Raw genomic sequence first — 20010 nt, forward strand, 5'->3', positions numbered from 1 at the left:
TAATGAGAAACATTTGATTTCCATTCTTCTATCCTGTGTGAAATGTCATTAATGTTTCATGGTTTAAATAGCTGATTTCATGTACAGTCATGTTTTGTGTTCTATCATATTTCTGATGATTAAAATATTCTGCCCTCTGGAATGTTGGGAGGTTACATTGGGATGTTGAGCAGGAGTTGTAAGCCACTCCTCTTGAAACTGATATTTTTGTATAATTATAACTTATTGTTGCATGATTGAGGATGTCCTTAGAGAAGCTCTTTCATGCCCCTACCCAGTAAGAAATGTCGAAGACAACAAGTTGATTGGTGAGTGTCTAGACTAGAGGTCCTGATCAGACCCTGTAGGGTGCATACAAGCATCCACTATTGGTTCTGGGTCATGCATGCAAAGTTTAAAGATTAGCATTTAGACCCTAAGAGTTAACAGCAATCATAGTAATGTAATAATAAGTATAGCAATAAGACTAGCAGCATCATTTGAGTGTGCTTATTATAGACCTGACCCTGTGTTAGTTTCCCCACATCCACCCTAGGAGAGCAGAATAATTATCCCCTTGTTTTAGAGATGAGGAAGCTTGCCCCTGGCCACCCCAGCATGGGCAGACTCTACCCAGCTCTGTCGGATGTCACAGCTGGGCTCCTCACAATTAGAGTTGTCCCCTCCTCCTTAGGTGGAGGGAGTACTGTGTGAGAATTCAATTTTAGAACATTTAGGTTAAGTTCCTTGAAACTTAATCTTGTTATTAATTCGGAATTTCAAAGAGTTAAAAAAATTCACTCAACTAAGTGTAATTCTCGAATGTTCCTACTATGCACCAGGCAGTGCTCGCTGCTTTGGTGGGTCCAGAGGGTGATGTTTGGGTCCTTAAGCTCACAGTCTAGCCCAGAAGGTGAGCATAGACCCACGTTAGACTATAACATGGATGGGAGTTTGGAGTTTGCAGGATTGCTGGGGAGCAGGGGATTCAGGGGGCACTCCAAGCACCTCAGAGTTGGCTGTCCAGGTCCTCTACCTGCAGTGGGCCATGGCGGGGGCGGGGGGTCACTTGGGCAAGCTGCATGGACCCCAGAGCTCCAGTCTCCTGCTTAGTCTGGTCTGAGATGTTCTCATGGCTACTTCTGTTTTCTAGTTTTGAATTAGTTTTTGATGTGGTAGGTACAGAAAAAAGAAAGTCCCATCCACGTGTCCTGCATGGCAGCCCAGCCAGTTCAGGCGGGGGAGCTGTAGACCCTTGGCGCCTTGGGTGGGCTGTGCCACCGAGTGAACAAGGGTACCCTGCCTGCCGAGCAGCACCCCTCTTATTCCGGAAGCTGGTGTCACCATCTGTGCTCTCACCTCTTCTTTCTAACTCAGACCACCTGTCATCCCCCTTCCTTGGTTCTGCTGCCCCACTCTTGCCCTCCTGTTATGTTGGCTGCTGGGCCCTTGGTCCTTCTGGGTGCTCTCACTGCCCCCTCCCCTGCGGACTGAGGGATCACTTGAGGCTGCCGACTTGGAACACGCAGTGGAATTTCTTCCGAATTCTCTTTGATGAGTGTTTTTAATTTTCTGTCCTTCAGTGTTATAGAAGGGACTGAGGGATCACTTGAGGCTTCTGATGGGATTGCCTTTGTCCTGCCCACTAGAGAGCTGGAGAAAACCCATGGTTAATGCAGCTAAAAGAATACATGATTCTGGACTCTTCCCCGATGTTGAGGGTTCTGGTTGTCCACCGTGCTAGTGTGCCCAGGTGGGGACGTTCTTGATCTGGACCTTGAGTGCTGTGTGTGGGAAATGTTTATTTTTCTGGCTTGAATGACAAGTTCAGGTTAAGTCTGCATCTCCCTGTTGACTCTGTAAGCATGTTTGACACCTGATACCTAGTTCCTAGTGGTGGAGACTTGTCTTTGTCTTCTCAGCCTGAAGAGCCCAGTGCTCTTGGGCAGCTGTCTCCATTTCCTCCACCATGTCTGCTTTCCCTCTAATTTGCTTCTGCAGCTGGCAGTGCTCCTTTGGCACAAAGAGTAACCTGAGGTCTTCTCTGGTGATGACATTATAGAATCAGACATGCAAGGATCCTCCTTGTGCAGCGGGATGTAGAGTAATTTCAGGGCTGGCTTCCACCGTTTGAACTCTCACACCAAATATTTTGTGATTTATGCATTGGTTTTCCCTAGTGAATACCTAAATACTCTATTGTTGTTAAACTAAAGAAGTATCTATACTATATAGAGCTTGGCAATTCATAACTGAGCTTATTTTTTACTTTACCAAGAGCAAAACTAACAACTACAGGAAATTATGTATTTGCTCAGCATTTTCATCAGTCTCCAAACTCTTAGAATAAGTAATAATTTGAATATGCTAAAAGTACAACATTTAGAATACCCTTGTTTTCTTCCTTGTCTTTTTCTCTCCCGCATCTTGTTCCAAACAAGATTCAGGGTAACTTGCATAAACACACACAATTTTCTTTTTTAATGGATAATTGAGGCAAAAGGAAAATAAATGTAAGAAAAATAATATGAAGCCAGAGATTGAAAATCTACCAAGTCAGCACCAAGCCCCAGCAATGTGCTGGCAAAAGAAACTGCTGGGCTGGACTTGGGAATGATCCCCAGTGTCTGTGACAACAGGAGAGGGCCTGGGGCCTTGCAGGTTGTGGTCTGTCCTCATCAGTGGGGTGAGGGCTGCCTCCCTTGTTCCCACAGTGGAGGGAGACGGCTAATGACCGAGTGAGCTTGGAGGGCCCCCAGGTGGCTGCACGCCTGCCTGGCCTGAACTTTGACTTCTCCTGTGAGGTCTAAATCCAGCACCCATGTTATTATGAAATTGGTGTTTTTCTTCTTGCTTTTCAATATGCTTATAATCTGTGAATATTTGTATTGATGAAACTTTGTTTATTAGGGTATATTTATGCAGTTCATGGAATTAAAGGTAAAAATAGATTATGGTTCTGTTCTCCCTGTAGGAAAGAAAGAACCATCAGAAGTGATGGCTGTAGAGCTTTGCTGGTGGAGGTGTTGCTGGGAGCAGGGAGAGAAGAGGAGGGTGAGCTTCCCTCCCCCTCCACCCCTTTTCCCACCTGCAGGGATAGGGAATGCAGGTCCTCGGTCTCTTACCTGCTATTACCCAATCCAGGCTTTTGCACAGACTGTTGAGCATCTTTATTTACTTGTTTCACTGCAGAAAGAGTGGTGCCTTTGATGAGGGCTTGTTGCCCTAGACCTCACTGGAGGGGGTATTGAGTATGTGGCCCGGGCACCGCATTGCCTTTTGAAATCTGAAAAGTTTTGATCTCTTGAAACCCACCTAGCAGTGGGGGTCTGAATCGAGGCTTGGGGCCTCTCCTCTTGTGCTTGGGACAGGACAGAGCCCTGGGGTATGTGGGGGTCACCAGCCAGCCTAGCGTGGTTGTGGCGTGACAGCCCCAGTTAGCAGTTCTTGGTGAGGGGGGCTCAGGTAAGAGCACACATGGCCTGGGAGCTGGCTGTGTAGTTGCTGCTGTTGCTCAAGGGCCTGGTGCGAGTGGAGGCCATCTGAGGGGAAGGAGCAGCCACTGAAGGCTGCTCCTCCTGGTCAGGTCCTGCAGCAGCCAAGTCGGTATACAGCATCCTTTCCCACTGAGTTTTCTGTGGCCTTTCCCATGCCCGTGTTTTAAGTTCAGACAACAGTGAGGAACATGTTCGCACCCAAAGCCAATGCAAGCGGGAGGGTCAGAGCTGCTGGGTGAAGCCTGGGTTCTAGGGCCAAATTTACCCCTGCCCAGTGCTTGACTTCAGCTTTGTTATGTGGGAAATAGGGATTTCACTCTCTCATTCATCCATGTATTCATTCATTCACTCACTCAAGCATGCATTCATTCAGTGAGTGTTTACTTCGCAACACGTGCTGGGCCTGGGGCTGGGGGCAGTGAAAGGGACAGATGAGGTAGTTGTAGTACAAACCCTTTAAAAACCACAGAGCACCTGACTGTTGTGTTTTACCTGTGACTGAGTGTTCTGGGCATATGTTAACGTGCAGCATTTTACCCTTTATGATACCCTGTTTATTAGCTCTCCAAGGTCCATCAGGGAGGGAGGGGCAGGTCTTGTTTGTTCCTACTTGAAAGGGTGATGCCCAGTGCATCATTTTGATGTGTGAAATGTCCAGGGGGTGATCTGCTCCTCTGGTGGGGAGTGCTGGGCTGCCTTTCTTAGTACTCGCCTCTTACGTGTTTAAGCTCGCCATCTCCCAGAGGAATGTTAGTAGTGCCTCCTTTAGACCCTGATAAAAATGCAGTTCTTTTCATACAGGAACCAGAAAATATAGACATGGTGTGAAAACAAGCAGCCAGTGTGGGGAAGAGCTGCAGAGGAGTTCATGAGTTGGGATGCTGAGAGGTGGGCAATAAATCCCAACTTTGGGAGGAGCTGAGGCACAGTTTGGCTTGTGGTCGCCTGGGAGAATGTGGGTGAGCTGGTTATAGCAAAGCTCCTGCTTGGGTGGCCCTTTACTTCTGCTGCTTTAAAATGAGGGTGACATGACTCATCACAAATTCCAAGCTGGGCAGGTTGGCCTGATCCAGGCAGTGAGCTCCCGGCAGGCATGCTGAGCCCAGGATTTGGAGGTCGCCCATGGTCCACCTTCCTCGTGTTCAGAGAGGACCTGTTGGTGAATGTGGGTGTAGGTCCAGAGAGAGATCCTCAAAGAGGGGCCTCTTTCATTTTGGCCATGTACAAAGGCAGTACTATCTGACACCTTACCTTTTATCTTAGAATAGACCCTGCCTTCCCGAATTCGATTCCTGAGGCCTGGAAGTCTCCATGGGAGGTGGGCCTGGCTTTGGGGAGGAGGGAACCACCCTGCAGGTTGACAAGACATATATATAGATTTATATCTGCTTCTCTCTACATCACTAAATAATCTTCACAGTTGTACTTTTCATGGCTGCCTGCTGTTTTACCATTGTTGGCTTTCTCTGTGGTTGGATTTGTAGATTGTTTTTCAGTTTGTCTCACTGCACGGACTATTCTTGTTTGTACACTATGACGCATATTTCAGTTTTTTCTTATAGTATGCATCTTTGGTTCTGGAATGATTGGGTCACTGTATGAGGGCAGTTTGTGCATATGTGGGTTGGGTTTACTGCATGGAAGTTGTAGCAGAGCTGGCTTCCGTGTGAGCTGGTATAAAGATGGAAAAAATAGCTATCAAATTAAGGAACTGCCTTTCTATTCACATTCGGATTCTGAAAGTACATGTTATTCATATCAACCTTTGATGTTAGAGGCTTTTGCACCCACAAATCTGTATGTCAGTCCTCACATGGCAGCTTTGAGCGTCCAGACGTCCTGACATGGGCTCAAAATAATGACCATAGCTGTTTAGCAAGTAAGATCTTCTAGGAAATCAGTTGACCTGAAGAGTTAGTGGAAGATTACTTACTGTTTACTAATACCTTCCCTGTGGTGAGGAAGGAACAAACTCCAATCTTGTCCTGGATGTCTGTGTCCTGTGATTTGTTTTTTTTTGTTTTTTTTGATGATGCTTTTTTTTTTTTTTTTTTTGAAATACTGCTTTTGTGCCTGCTAACGTTTGTAGCTCCTTATTTGTGACTCTCGGCCTGGTCTCTGGACTGCCCTCTTCCAGGCCCCTGCTCATTGGCCCAGCAGTGGGTCATGGTGCTTTCAGAAAGCCTGGGGGTCTGTATCATTAACCTTCCCCGCCGGGCCCAGGCTTCCTTTTCCTCCACAGACTGTGCTGTTCTCCCCGTTCCCTGCAGGGACAGGTTTTCTATTCTGTAATCTTTGGCCCCATCTGCCCCGTCGCTGCCACAGTGGACGGGCGTGACCCTCGTGACATCTGACCCCCAGGCATGCAGGCTCGGCCGCGGCAGCAGAGGGCGATGGACGCTAGGCCCGGCCACTGGCCGGGGAAGACGGACCATTCTCTTGGGGAGGCTTGATGGAAGGCCTGTTCACTGCGTGGACAGGAAGCCAGTACACTAAAGGGCTGCACAAACGTCTCTATTGTTTTCTAGAAAAGAAGAAGCCGAGGAGGGGCTGGCCGTCACGAGACTGGCGGGAGCGGAGGAATGCCATCCGGCTGACCACCGAGCACACAGTGGAGACGCTGGTGGTGGCCGATGCTGACATGGTGCAGTACCATGGGGCCGAGGCCGCCCAGAGGTTCATCCTCACTGTCATGAACATGGTGAGTCCGGGACCAGCACCTTACCAGGGGTTTTGCTTCCTCTTGGACGAGCGCTCTGCATGTGGGTGCTGGCCATCTTCTCCTGGGGCTGGGGGATGGGGACATACACAGCCTTGTGACCCCTGGGCAACACGGAGGCACCCCCAGGGAGAGGCCTGACTCGCCAGCCTGGTGTGGGGTCAGCGCCTGAGTCTGCTCAGTGATGGGAGTCTGTCCGCACTCCTCACCAGAGGCCTCCCAAGACCCTTTCTATGGGTAGATGCCCCTCCAAGGGGATTCAACGCTAAGTCAGTCCCTGCTCTAAGGAGCCAACAGTCTCATAGGAGGAGTCAAGATCAGACTTTAATGTAAAACAGAGCTTGTTGTGCGCAAGGAAGAGAGGTTATCTAGTTGAGGGAACCAAGGAAGCAACCTACGTCTACATCTGATTTGTTGAATGAGGAGTGAGGGAAACCTTCACTTGGTGGGTAGGTTGGGGAGGGACTTCATGCCTCAGATTTTAGATGCAGGTGGTTGTTTGCACAGAAGGACGTTTGTGTGCATCCCAACTCCACCCATCTATCCACTCTCCTAACAAGCATTTTTGAAGATTTTAGATGCAGGTGGTTGTTTGCACAGAAGGATGTTTGTGTGCATCCCAACTCCACCCGTCTGTACACTCTCCTAACAAGCATTTTTGAAGACTTCCTGGCATTGTGTTAGTTGCTGGGGGGGCAAATGCAAAAAGACCCGGTCCTTCCCTCAGGAGGCAGTGGTGTCACAGATGGATGGAGTGTCTGTGTTTCTGTAGACATCTCTGCAGGGAGCACTGGGGGCTGGGTGGAGGGCTGTGGAGTGATCACCCCACAGCATGGAGGCTTCATGAAAGAGCTGACCCTTCAACTGTGTTTGCCAGATGGGGGAGCGGTGGTAGGTCATGCAGGGGATGCCGCAGGAGCTGCATCCGGGGGAGGGCAGGTGGTGTGATGCGGCTGTAGCAGGGAGTAGAGCAGCCTTAAGGTGGGGACGTGCATAGGGTCAGGATGTGGAGGGGGGGTAAGGCATCCCTAGGAGCGGGGCCGCCGACGGGGAGGGGAGAAATGTGTCTGGAGCGAGGTTTGGAAGAGCAACCCCAGCAGCTGCACTTGGGTGGATTGGAGTGAGAAAGGCAAGAAGGAGCACTGGGAATGGAGTGTGTGAGGAGAGAGGGTCTGAACTAAGGGGCAGGAGTGGGGATGGAGGAGGCATTCATGCAGAGAGGAGGATATGCTGGGAGGAAAGACCCACAGGACTTGGTTCCTGGCTTGGAGAGGCAGGAGGAGGAGGCGAGAGAAATCCAGGGGACACCTGGGCTATAACCTGGATGGCTGGGTGGATGGTGGGGCCACTGGATGGGAAAAGAAGGAACAGAGCATTTGGGGACACAGCGAGGAGTTCTAGTCTGGACAAGCTGGCTTCGAGTTCCCCACAGGAGCTCAGGATGGAGGCCCTGGCTGGAAGTAGGGACTGGGGCTGATCGGCGCACAGCTGGGAGATGCAGCTGTTGGCGTGGCCAGCCATGTCCAGGTGGAGCACATCGGGGAGAAGAGAAGCTGCCCACAGATGGCACAGTGGAGTGCCAGTCCCAGGGGGCCAGGCAGAGGATGGGGAGCTGGCAGAAGGGCAGACAGACTGGGCAGAGGTTGTCCCTAAGGAAAGAGGTGAGAGGTGCAGGAAGGGAGTGGTTAACAATGCCAGATGCTGCAGCCAGGTCCCCGAAGGGATAGCTTTAGGGATTGTTGAGGGTGGCAGCTGGGTGGGGGCAAACTGAAATGAGACCAGGAAGTGAAGAAGTAGAAACAGTATCGCAGAAGATCTTGGCTGAGGGAGAGAAGAGAAAAGATCCTTGCTAGGTGGAATCAGGGTCAAGGAGGACTTTGGAGAGGGAAAGGGGTCAGGGGTTACAAGTGTGGGGTTTAGGCCCAGACAGGCCTGGACCAGGACTCCTGCTCTGAGCACAGAGCTGGCTGGCAGTGTCAGAACCGCTGTGAGCTGGCTCCCTCTGCATGAAGAGCAGTAAGGCAGGGGTTTAGCCACCCCGAGGGCCTTGTGCCTGGCTGCAAAGGCACGTAAGGCTCATGGAAAGAGAGTGAGTAGAGAAGGCCAGGCCCTGGGCTGTGCTGCGGGCGGTGAGAGATGGCTGAAGGCAGCCCAAGAGCAGGGAGGCTAGAGACATCGCCAGGGTCACACAGGAAGTCACTGGTGGGGCTGTGACCATCAGGCCAAGCCTGTCTATAACTGGCCACAGGGAAATATATGGTCGTGAACCCCACCCTGGGCTAATGGGGGTGGCAAGCCTCATGGCAGCCCTGGCCCCTGTGAAGACAAGACTCTGGTACCTTGACCTCTGTCAGGGTGACTTGCCAGTGCTTGCTTTCGGGACACGTATCAATTTGCAGGAAATTCCATCTGTCTGGTCCACACGCCCTCAGACAGGCCGTGCTGTAAAGCTGAGGCTGCTTTGATGGTGTGTGGAGATTAAAGTCTTTTTTTTTTTTTGGTCACTTTTTTTAAATTAATTAATTAATTTATTTTTGGCTGTGTTGGGTCTTCGTTTCTGTGTGAGGGCTCTCTCCAGTTGCGGCAAGCGGGGGCCACTCTTCATCACGGTGCGCGGGCCTCTCACTATCGTGGCCTCTCTTGTTGCGGAGCACAGGCTCCAGACGCGCACGCTCAGCAGTTGTGGCTCACGGGCTTAGTTGCTCCGTGGCATGTGGGATCTTCCCAGACCAGGGCTCGAACCCGTGTCCCCTGCATTGGCAGGCAGATTCTCAACCACTGCGCCACCAGGGAAGCCCGAGATTAGAGTCTTTAAGGTGAGTTACTGTTTGGACCTGCAGACCTCCCAATAGGATGGGCTCTTCTGCAAAGCAAACGGAGGTGTGGACCCCCTGCGGGGCTGATCCAGGACTTATCTGTTTTCAAGACATGGGCACAACATGAGGCACCTGGTCACCCTCCCTTTCAAAGTCATCAACTCTGGGAGTTCCATTAACTTCTTTCCTTCCTCCCTCCCTCCTTCTTTTCCCCCTCCCTCCCTTCCTTCCTCTCCTCCCTCCCTCCCTTCCTTCCTTCCTTCCTTCCTCTCCCTTCTTTCCTTCCTTCCTTTCTCTTTCTTTCTTCAGATTTTAAAAACTTGTGGTTAAAAAATACATACCATAAAATTTTCTTTCTCACCCACCTTTAAGTCTACAGTTCTGTGACATTAGGTACATTCACATTGTTGTACAGCCATCATCACCATTCATCCCAGAATTCTTTTTGTTTTGCAAAACTGAAACTCTGTACACATTAAACACTAACAGCCCATTCTCCCCTCGCCCAGCCCCTGACAGCCACCCTCCTACTTTCTGTCTCTATGAATTTGACAACTCTAGGGACTTTATATAAGTGGAGTCACACAGTATTTGTTCTTTTGTGACTGGTTTATTTCACTCAGCATGGTGTCCTCCAGATTGGTCCATGTTTTAGCAGGTGTCAGAATCTCCTTCCTTTTGGCTGCATAATATTCCATTGTGTGGACAGACTACATTTTGTTTGTCTCTTCATCCATGGATGAACATTCGGGTTGCCTCCTCCTAAGGCTCTGTGCACAATGCTGCTGTGACCATGGTGTACAGTCTGTCTCAGTCCCTGCTTTCTCTTCTTTTGGGTATGGACCCAGAAGTGGAATTGCTTCTGTTAACTTTTAATGGTTCTTGGCCCTGATTTCTGAGAAATATTTCTGAGTTCCACATTTGCACAAGCCCAGGTCTCCCCGGTGGCTGATTAATGATGGGTTGCAGTGCTGCAGTTGCCCAGAGGAAGCCCAGGAGGTGGGCTGCTGGGACCTGGCTTGGCACCAGACTCTTTCACCTGTAGGTAATTTTATCTCATTTATATTTTTTGTCCAGGGCACAAATCCAAGGAGTAAACATTCATTACAACAACTAAAGTAGTAATAAGGCAAAGCTCCTAGTTTGACGTTTGCTTTCATAATTTTATCATTCGGACAAGGGCAGCTATTTTATCACAGGCTGGGAGAGGGGTTGTACGTGGGAACATTGTTCTCCCCATGAGCCATCGGCTGTAAGGACTGAACTACAGGGGCTGAGTGGTGGTGATGCTTGGCTTTAATTTGACCCTCTTCAGTCCTCTTCAGCTGCTGGTACTATGATGTTAGAGGCTCCAGATCCCGCTGCTGAGGGCAAATCTGGGGCCAACCACATTAATTTGGGATTTACATGTTTCTTAACGAGGCCTACCTAATAAGAGCAGTGGCACTTTGGTGAAGGGCACGTGGCATTTGTACACTGACACTTAGCCCTTCAGTCATCTGCCCTTGGAGTTTCTTGGCAAGTCTGATGAGGCCAGAAAGCAAATGAAAGCAGAGTGTCTGATCCACTCACAGACTCTCACCACTGGCAATCTGTTTCCATTGTTCTAGCTGTGGGTCGCTCTTCAGCATATTTAAAAACAAGTTACATTCAGACAATGCACCTTACTTTAAACAAAGCCCCCCTCCACCATCACCACCGTCTTTCAATTTCTCAAACTCTAGTGTAGAAAATCCGAAGAATTCTATCCTGCCTGTGGCTGTTTCAGAAAAGGGATTTCTGTTAGTAAGATCATCTTTAAGCCAGGAGGATGGGAAAGGATTGTGGCTGGGCCGAGGAGCCCTGTCATTAGACAGGGCCCCCAGGTGCAGCCAGCAGGAAGGTGAGGCCAGCCAACCCCTCTCTTTCCTGTCGGACAGTGTTTTCTGTGGCTGTGTAGGACTGAAGCAGCTCTGTTTCCTTAGATCCTCTGGATTTGGAAGGAAATCTGCTGGAGTGGTTGCCACCTTCATTCCAACCAGTTTCTCTCCAGCATCATCTGGTGCCAGTGTCCAGGCGCCCACCCCTCACTGCCCTCCCACTTGGGTCTCTGTGGGCAGGGGACTGACTCAACTCTTATGTGCCACTCTGACCCCAGGAGCTAAACACAGACAAGTCCCTGTCCCCAAGGCAGGCCAGGGGGCTTGCGGGACCTACGTGTGTAGTAGCACATCCACAGCTGGGAGAATTTGGTGTCAAGTGCTCACAGTTTTCATAGCATCTTATAGTTGTGCTGTATTAGATCTATGTCAATCAGTAGCCCAATGGCCCATGTTTGAGAGGAAGGAAGGAAGTGTGTTTGTGATGCACTGACCAGTCCAGATGGAAGCTTCTTGATTTCATGTCACTTCCCCCTCATACCTGGTGGATTTCATCATTCTCATTTTACAGTGAAGGAAAGAGAGGCTTGTGGGGAGTACAGGGTGCAGACCCAGTGAGTACTTAGCAGGGTGAGGACTCAGGCCTGGGCTGAGGGACCCCTGTACCACCTTGTCAAGGTGATGAGCATATCTCAAATCTGTCTTTTCTCTCCATCTCCACCCTGGACTGACCACCATTATTTTTTACCTTGACAACTGCAGGAGTTTTCTTGCTGGGCTCCTCACTTCCATTTTCTTCCCCCTTGAATCCTTGCTGCAGAATGGCCAGCAAGATCTTCTTCCAACAGGATTTGAACCTTGTCACTAGGCAGTTCTCTGTGGCTTTCCTCATGGTGGATATGGAAATCCTTCCCCTTCTGCCCTCCCAGGCCATGTGGCTGGGATCCACCTGCTTCTCCGGGGCTTCATTCCTTTCTCCACATTAGCACAGACTCCTGCCATGTGGGCCACCATTTCTCAGGGGCCCCAGCTCCTCTCTGACTTGTGGTAACTCTTTGTCAGGAATGTTCTTCACCCCGCTTCATACATGGCTAGCTCCTCTGTCTTTTAGGTCTCTGTGTAAATGTCCCCGTAGAGGGGCCCTCCTTGCTGACTCCTCTGAGAAGGCCACCTGTTTTCTTTATCATAGCAGTCTGGTTCTTACTCGGTGGTTCTTATCTTGATTTATAATTCCACATTTATTTCCTTTTTAAAAATCATCTTGCTGCAGAGTTTTTGTATGCTATTGAATTTAAGCTGGTATAAAATCAGAGTGCTGTAATGTTAGGATGTTAAATGTAATGCTCATAGTAACCACAAAGAAAATAGCTATAAAATATACATAAAAGGAAATGAGAAGGGAATTAAGAAGTTTCACCATAAAAAATTTAACATGCAAAAGAATCAGTAATGTAGGAAATGAGGGACCAAAAAAAAAGCTATAAAACATATAGAAAACAAATAGCAAAATGCACAGGTAAGTCCCTCCTTGTCAGTAATTATCTTAAATGTATGGATTAAACTCTCCAGTCTAAAGACAGATTAGCAGAATGAATATAAAAAAATGCTCCAGTGTATACAAGAGGCTCATTTTATGTCAAAAGACACAAATAAATTGAAAGTAAAAGAATGGAAAAAGATATTCCATGCAGATAGTAACCATAAGAGATCATGAGTGGTTATACTAATATGATACAAGATAGACTTTAGTCAAAATAAGTTACAAGAGACACAGAAGGATACTGTATATTAATAAAAGTTTCAATACAGGAAGAAGATATAACAGTTACAAGTATTTATGCACCTAATAACAAATCATTAAAATATATGAAGCAAAAATTTGTAGAATTGTAATGAGAAATATGCAGTTTTCTAAAATAATAATTAGATAGTTCACCTCCCGCCCCCCCCCCCCCCCCCGCGTCTCAGTAGTGGATAGGAAAACTAAACAGAAGATAAGTAAGGATATAGAGGACTTGAGCAACACAATAAGCCAACTAGATCTAACAAGATATACAGAACACTCTTCCCAATTACAGCAGGATAATACTTTTTTTGTCAAATGCACATGGGGCATGCTCCAGGATATACTGTATATTAGCTCACAGATCAAGTTTCATCAGATTTAAAAGATATCATACAAAGTATCTTCTCCAACCACAGTGGGATTAAGTTAGAAATCAGTAACAGAAGGAAAACTGGAGAATTCACAAATATGTGGAAATTAAACAACACACTCTTAGACAACCAGTGGGTCAAGGGAGAAATCACAGGGGAAATGAGAAAAATGCATAAAGCTGAATTAAAATGAAAACACAATATACCGAAACTTATGGAACACAGTGAGAGCAGTGCTCAGAAGGAAATGTATACCTGTAAAATGCTTACATTAAAAGAAGGATCTCAAATCAATAACCTAACTTCACACCTTAAAGAGCTAGAAGAGTAAACTAAACTCAAAGCTAGCAGAAGGAAGGAAATAATAAAGATTAGAGCAGAAATAAATAAAGAATAGAAAAACAATAGAAAAAATCAACAAAACCAAGAATTGATTCTTCAAAAAAATTAACAAAATTGATAACTCTTTAGCTAGACTTATTAATTAAAAAAAACTTGAATTACTAAAATCAGAAATGAAAGTGGGGGCATGATTACCAATTCTATAGAAGCAAAAAGGATTATAAAAGAATACTATATGAATTGGGCAATTGGGATTGACATGCGTACACTGATGTGTATAAAATTGATGACTAATAAGGACCTGCTGTATAAAAAAATAAAATAAAATTCAAAAATTAAAAAAAAAAAAGAATACTGTGAACCATTGTATACCCACAGATCGGATAACCTAGATGAACTGGACAAATACCTATAGAAACACAGAGCTTACCAAGACTTAATCGCAAAGATCTAGAAAATCTGAATAGACCTATAACTAGTAAGGAGATTGAATCAGTAATCAGAAATCTCCTGACAAAGGAAAGCCCTGAACCTGAGAGCTTAACTGGTGAATTATACCATACCTTTAAAGGAGAACTAATTAATCAATCCTCCTCAAACTCTTCCAAAAAACTGAAGAGGAGAAAATGCTTTCTAATTCTTTTCTATGAAGCTAGCATTGCCCTCATACCAAAGCCGGATAAAGACACTACAAGAAAAGAAAACTGTAGTTCCTTATGAATAAGAAAACAATTTCCCTTTTGAACATTATTACAAAAATTCTCAACAAAATACTAGCAAACCAGAATCATACTGTGCACCATGACAAACTGGGATTTATTTCTAGAACGCAAGGATGGTTCAACATACAAAAATCAAGCAGTGTAATACACCACATTAACAGAAGGAAGGAAAAAATCACATAATCGTCTCAATTGATGAAGAAAAAGCATTTGATAAAATTCATCTGTCTTTCATGATAAAAAACACTCAACAAACTAGGAATAGAAGGAATCTACCTCAACATCATAAAAGCCATATATGAAAAACCCATAGTGAATGTAATACTCAATGGTGACAGATTGAAAACTTCTCCTCTAAGATCAGGAACAAGACAAGGATGCTTACTTTCACTACTTCTATCCAACATAGTACTGGAAGTCCTAGCCAGAGCAATTAATCAAGAAAAAGAAATAAAAGGCATCCAATTAGGAAAGGAAGAAGTAAAATTATCTATGTTTACAGATAGTATGAGCCATGTAGAAAATCATGAAATCCTACACACAAAAATTAGAACTAATAAAATAATTCAGCAAATTAGCAGGGTGCAAAACCAATATACACAAATCAGTTGCATTTCTGTAACTAACAGTGAACAATCTGAAAAGGAAATTAAGAAAACCATTCCATTTACAATAGTGTCAAAAAGAATAAAATACTTAGGAATTAATCAAAGAGGTGAAAAACTTGTACACTAAAAACTACAGAACATTGATGGAAAGAAATTAAAGAAGACATAAATAAATGGAAAGACACTGATGTTCATGGATTAGAAGTCTTATAATTAAGATGTCAGTACTGCCCAAAGCAATGTACAGATTCATGCAGTCACTAGCAAAATCCTAACAACATTTTTCCTTGCAGAAATTGAGAAATCCATTCTAAAATTTGCATGGAATCTCGAGAGACCCTGAATAGCCAAAAAATTCTTGGAAAAGAAAAAGTTGGAAGACTCACATTTCCTGATTTCAAAATTTACTACAAAGGTATAGTAATCAAAACACTGTGATACTGGCATAAAGACAAACATATAGACCAATGGAATAGAATAGAGAGCCCAGAAATATACTCTGACATATGTGGTCAAATGCTTTTCAACAAGACTACAAAGACCATTCAATGGGGAAGTGACAGTCTTTTGAACAAATGGTGATGGGAAGACTGGATATGTACATGCAAAAGAATGAAGTTGGACCCTTACCTAACATCATATACAAAAATTAATTCAAAATGGGTTAAAGACCTGAATGTAAGAGCTAAAACTATAAAAATCCTAGAAGAAAACATAGGGGAAAACTTCCTGACATTGGATTTGGCAATAATTTCCTGGATATTACACCAAAGGCACAGGCAACAAAAGAAAAAAGTAGACAAATTGGTCTTCACCAAATTTTAAAACTTTTATGCATCAAAGGACACTATAAACAGAGTAAAAAGGCAACTCAAAAAATGGGAGAAAATATTTGCAAATTACATACCTGATAATATCCAGAATATATAGAGAACACCTAAAATTCAACAACAACAACAACAAAACTAAACAACCTGATTTTAAAATGGGCAAGGTACTTGAATAGACATTTCTCCAAAGAAGATACACAAATGGCCAGTAATCATATGAAAAGATATTCAGTGTCACTAATCATTAGGGAAATGCAAATCAAAACCACAATGAGATATTATGTCACTCTCATTAAAATGCTGTTAAAAAATTGTAAAATAACAGGTGTTGACAAGGATATGGAGAAATGGGCACCCTTGTGTACTGTTCTTGGGACCATAAAATGGTGTAGCTCCTTTGGAAAACAGTATGATGGTTCTTAAAAAAATATAGAATTTTAATATGATTCACTTCTGGGTATATACCCCAAAGAAGTGAAAGCAGGGTCATGAACAGAAACTTGTACACCCATGTTCATAGCAGCATTATTCACAATAGTCAAAAGGAGGAAGCAACTCAGTGTCCACTGAAGGATGAATGGGTAGACAAAATGTGGTATATACACTCAACTATCATTCAGCCTTAAAAAAGGAAGGAAATTCTGACGCACGCTACAGGGATGAACCTTGAGAATATTATGTTAAGTGAAATAAGCCAGTCACAAAAGTATAAATACTGTACAAATACTGTATGATTATACTCAAATGAAGTGCCTGGAGTAGTCAAATTCATAGAGACAGAAAGTAGAATGGTGGTTGCCAGCGGCTAGAGCAGGATGGGGAATGGGGAGTTAGTGTTTAATAGCTGCAGAGTTTCAATTGGGGAAGATGAAAAAGTTCTGTAGATGGATAGTAGTGATTGTTCCACAACAATCTGAGTGTACTTAATGCCACTAAACCATACACTTAAAAATGTAAATTTCATATTATGCATATTTAACAGAATTTTAAAAAACCCACCCTGCTTACTGTCTTTGCACCATCTATAAGCTCATCTAGGTAGGACTGTGTGTACACCTTTGTCGTTATTTCCCCAGTGCCTTGTACATGTGCAGGTGATCAAGAAATTTTTGTGGCATCTGTGAACTCATAAATGAGTGACTAATGCCATTTTCTAACATCCTTTGCAAAGGATTTAGCTCTGAAGTTGTGTAAACACTGGCTTTCCTTTTTTAATTCCTCGATTAATTTACTTCTGAAAAGCCTTTTGTATTCTGAGCATGTCACACAGATGTGGTGTCCTAAACTCTAGTAGAAAGTGTTTCTACATAAATGCAATTACATATTTACACCTCCCACACAGCCCACTGTGCTATGGGTGGTCCCCTTCAGCACCTGTCATATCTTGTCCTTCAAGGCGGAGGTATCAAGATGGAGCTGATAAAACAAGTGTGGTGGGAAAGAACTGTTCTGAGAGCATGCTTGGCTGCTACAAACGACTTCACCTCTGAGCCCTGTTGAATCAGTCTTCAGAGCAACAGAAGAAGTGGCTGCTATGAGAGCAGAGCCACTTTGGTCATTTTTGAAGACTTGTAAAGCATGGAAGCGGTACTAAAACAACCCTGGCATTGTTGCAGGAAGGGGGACCCCTTCTAGGGCCCAAGAGTGGGCTCTTGTCTAACACTTGGAAATGAATTGACCAAGGAGACGTGTGCTGACAAAGCAAGAGACTTTATTGGGAAGGGGCACCCGGGTGGAGAGCAGGAGGGTAATGGAACCCAGGAGAACTGCTCTGCCACATGGCTCTCAGTCTCGGGTTTTATGGTGATGGGATTAGCTTTCGGGTGGTCTCTGGCCAATCATTCTGGCTCAGGGTCCTTCCTGGTGGTGCGCGCATCGCTCAGCCAAGATGGATTCCAGCGAGGAGGATTCTGGGAGGTTGGTAGGACATATGGACTGGCGTCTCCTCTTGACCTTTCCCGAATTCTTCAGGCTGGTGGTGGCTTATTAGTTCCATGTTCCTTACCAGGACTTTCTGTCGTAAAACAACTCATACAGATGGTTACTGTGGTGCCTGGCCAGGGTGGGCGGTTTTGGTCAGTGGTTCCCCTACCAGCATCATGCAGAATGGTCCCATTTTAAAACAAGGAATAAAGGAGCTTTGTAAATCACAGAGCAGTGAGCTTGGCTCTTGTATCAGTCAGGGGTTTTGATTATAAGCAGAAGAAACTGGATCTGGGCTAACTGAAGCAGAAGAGAAACATGTTTTTGGAGCCGTATACGGAGGAGCCCAGAATCAAAAGGAAGACTGGGTCACCAGCCTCAGAACTGGGGGGAGGGTAAGGGACAGGAGACTCAAGGGAGAGAGGCCAGGCAGCAGGAGAGAGCAAGGCTGAGTTCCGGCCAGGAGTGTGGGCTGCAGTCCTGCTGCCACTGTTGTGTCCTGGGACCATCTCTCCACTGCCAGTGCCCCTCCAGGGCTTCTGTGGCAAGCAGAGTGAGTTTCCACCTGCTTTGGTTTCTACAGTGGAAAGAGGGTTCCTTCCTTTCTCCAGAGCTCACCCAGTGGGGAACTTTCCCCAATGAAAACAGCATCTTTAGCCAAAAAAGAAAAAGAAATTTTAAAAATCCCAACAAAGTGTCCAGACACTACACAGACCAAAGCATAAAAGAGGTTCACTCACATGACATATGATTCTGTGGTTCCACTTTGGGGTATATACACAAAATGAATTGAAAGCAGGGTCTCCAAGAGATATTTGTTCATGGCAGCATTATTCACAAATATTATTCACAAAAGGAGGAAGCAACCCAAATGTCCATTGAAGGATAAACAAAAATATATATGTGTACATATATACACAATAGAATATTATTCAACTTTAAAAAGGAAAGAAACTGATGCATGCTATGACATAGATGAACCTTGAGGACATTATGTTAAGGAAATGAGCCAATCACAAAAAGACAGGTTCTGTATGAGTCCACTCATAAGAGGTGCCTAGAGTAGTCAAATTCATAGAGACAGAAAGTAGTGGTGGTTGCCGGGGGCTGAGCGGAGAGGGTTATGAGAAGTTGTTTAATGGGTGCAGAGGTCCAGTTTGGGAACATAAAAAAGCTCTAAAGGTGGGTGGTGGTGATGGTAGCACAATAATGAGAATGTATTTAACACTACTGAACTGTATACTTAAAAATGGTTAAGATGGTAAATTTTATGTTTTATGTTTTTTACCACTATAAAAAAAAATGAGATGCACTCACTAATTCCATTCAGTTATATTTATTGGGTACCTAATGTGTGCTGGGGACTTCCTAGGGACTGGGGATCGAGTAGGGACCACAACAGGTCCCATCCTCACGGAGCTCATGTGGTGGCACCAACAGACAGTACTCAACACACAAATCAGGGATTTGTGTGCAAATTTTATAAACTGCTATGCAAAGATCCAGGTGATAGCAAGTGACTGGGGCAGTCAGGGACACCTCTGTGATGAGTGACCCTCCACTTAGAAGGGAAGGCATTACACTGACATAAGGAGCCAGCCAGTGGGAGTCAGTCTGGCATTTGGGAGGCACAGGGAGAGGTCATTCCGGGTGGGTGATGGGGAGGGTGGGGCACAGTGAGAGGTGCTCTGGCCGCCCCCTCAGGAGTCAGGGCATGGAGAGCCGGCTTCACTGCATGTGCGATGGGGAAGCTGTGCAGGGGGTCAAGTAGAAGAGTGGTATACACTGATTTGTGTTTTAAAAGATCCCTCCACCTGGCTCAGAGGGGTATAGAGTCCCACTGGGCTATGTGTCCCAGCAATCCGCTCACCTGTGCAGGAGTGTGTGGAGGGAGAAACTTCGGCCAGACCTGTGTCTCTGAGCTGTCAGCAAGCCGCAGTGGGTGCCCTGAGTGGGCTTTGGTTGATTTTCCAAATATGCTGTAGTGCCTTTTTATGTACGTGACTTGATTTTCCTTTGGTTGGGGGTGGTGGTGACACAGAAGCAGGAACATTTTGAAGAACAAATTGCAGATGGAAACAGGTGGTGCTGACACTAGAAGCCCTGGGTTTGGGCAGCCACACTGGAAAATGGGGTCACTTGACAGAGCTGTGGTTGTTTTTAGCTTCCTTAACAACCACAGAGTGGAATGAAAACCTGAGACGCTCCAGGCAAGTTCTGTTTGGAGGAAAAATGACATCAGTTTGACTCAATTACCATGTGAAACGGACAACAAGTCTCTCTCTGGTGAGCAGAGAAGCTAGCAGCAGTGCTAGAGCACTCACTGGTTCCCACACCCCAGTGGCCATGATGGGAAGCTGCTGGGGGGCTTGTGGCATGCAGATGGCTGGGCCCACCCCCCTCCACCGGGTTCTGACTCATGGGGTCTGGGGTGGGCTCCAGAATGCGTTTCCAAAACGTGCTCAGGCCATGTTGGTGCTGCTGCTTCAGGGACCCCGCTCAGAGGGACTCCTAGAGAATATCGCCCCCTCCAGGGTGCGGGTCTGGATGGGTGCGGC

At 45.8% G+C, this 20010-nt stretch overlaps 1 protein-coding gene across 7 annotated transcripts in view; it reads left to right on the forward strand.

Moving 5' to 3' along the window:
* Nucleotides 1-20010, forward strand: part of ADAMTS17 (ADAM metallopeptidase with thrombospondin type 1 motif 17) — a 346090-nt gene that overhangs the window by 62677 nt on the left and 263403 nt on the right. For all 7 annotated transcript variants that reach the window (XR_011075535.1, XM_068556841.1, XM_068556842.1 and 4 more), the window contains one exon: nt 6005-6177. Coding sequence is in view for 6 of the 7 variants with exons in the window: in XM_068556841.1 (XP_068412942.1) it covers nt 6005-6177 (173 nt within the window). In the remaining variant the exon portion in view is untranslated. The remainder of the gene's footprint in view (nt 1-6004; nt 6178-20010) is intronic.

This window comes from Eschrichtius robustus, chromosome 1 (assembly GCF_028021215.1).
Source record: "Eschrichtius robustus isolate mEscRob2 chromosome 1, mEscRob2.pri, whole genome shotgun sequence".
In the NCBI taxonomy this organism is placed as follows: domain Eukaryota; kingdom Metazoa; phylum Chordata; class Mammalia; order Artiodactyla; family Eschrichtiidae; genus Eschrichtius; species Eschrichtius robustus.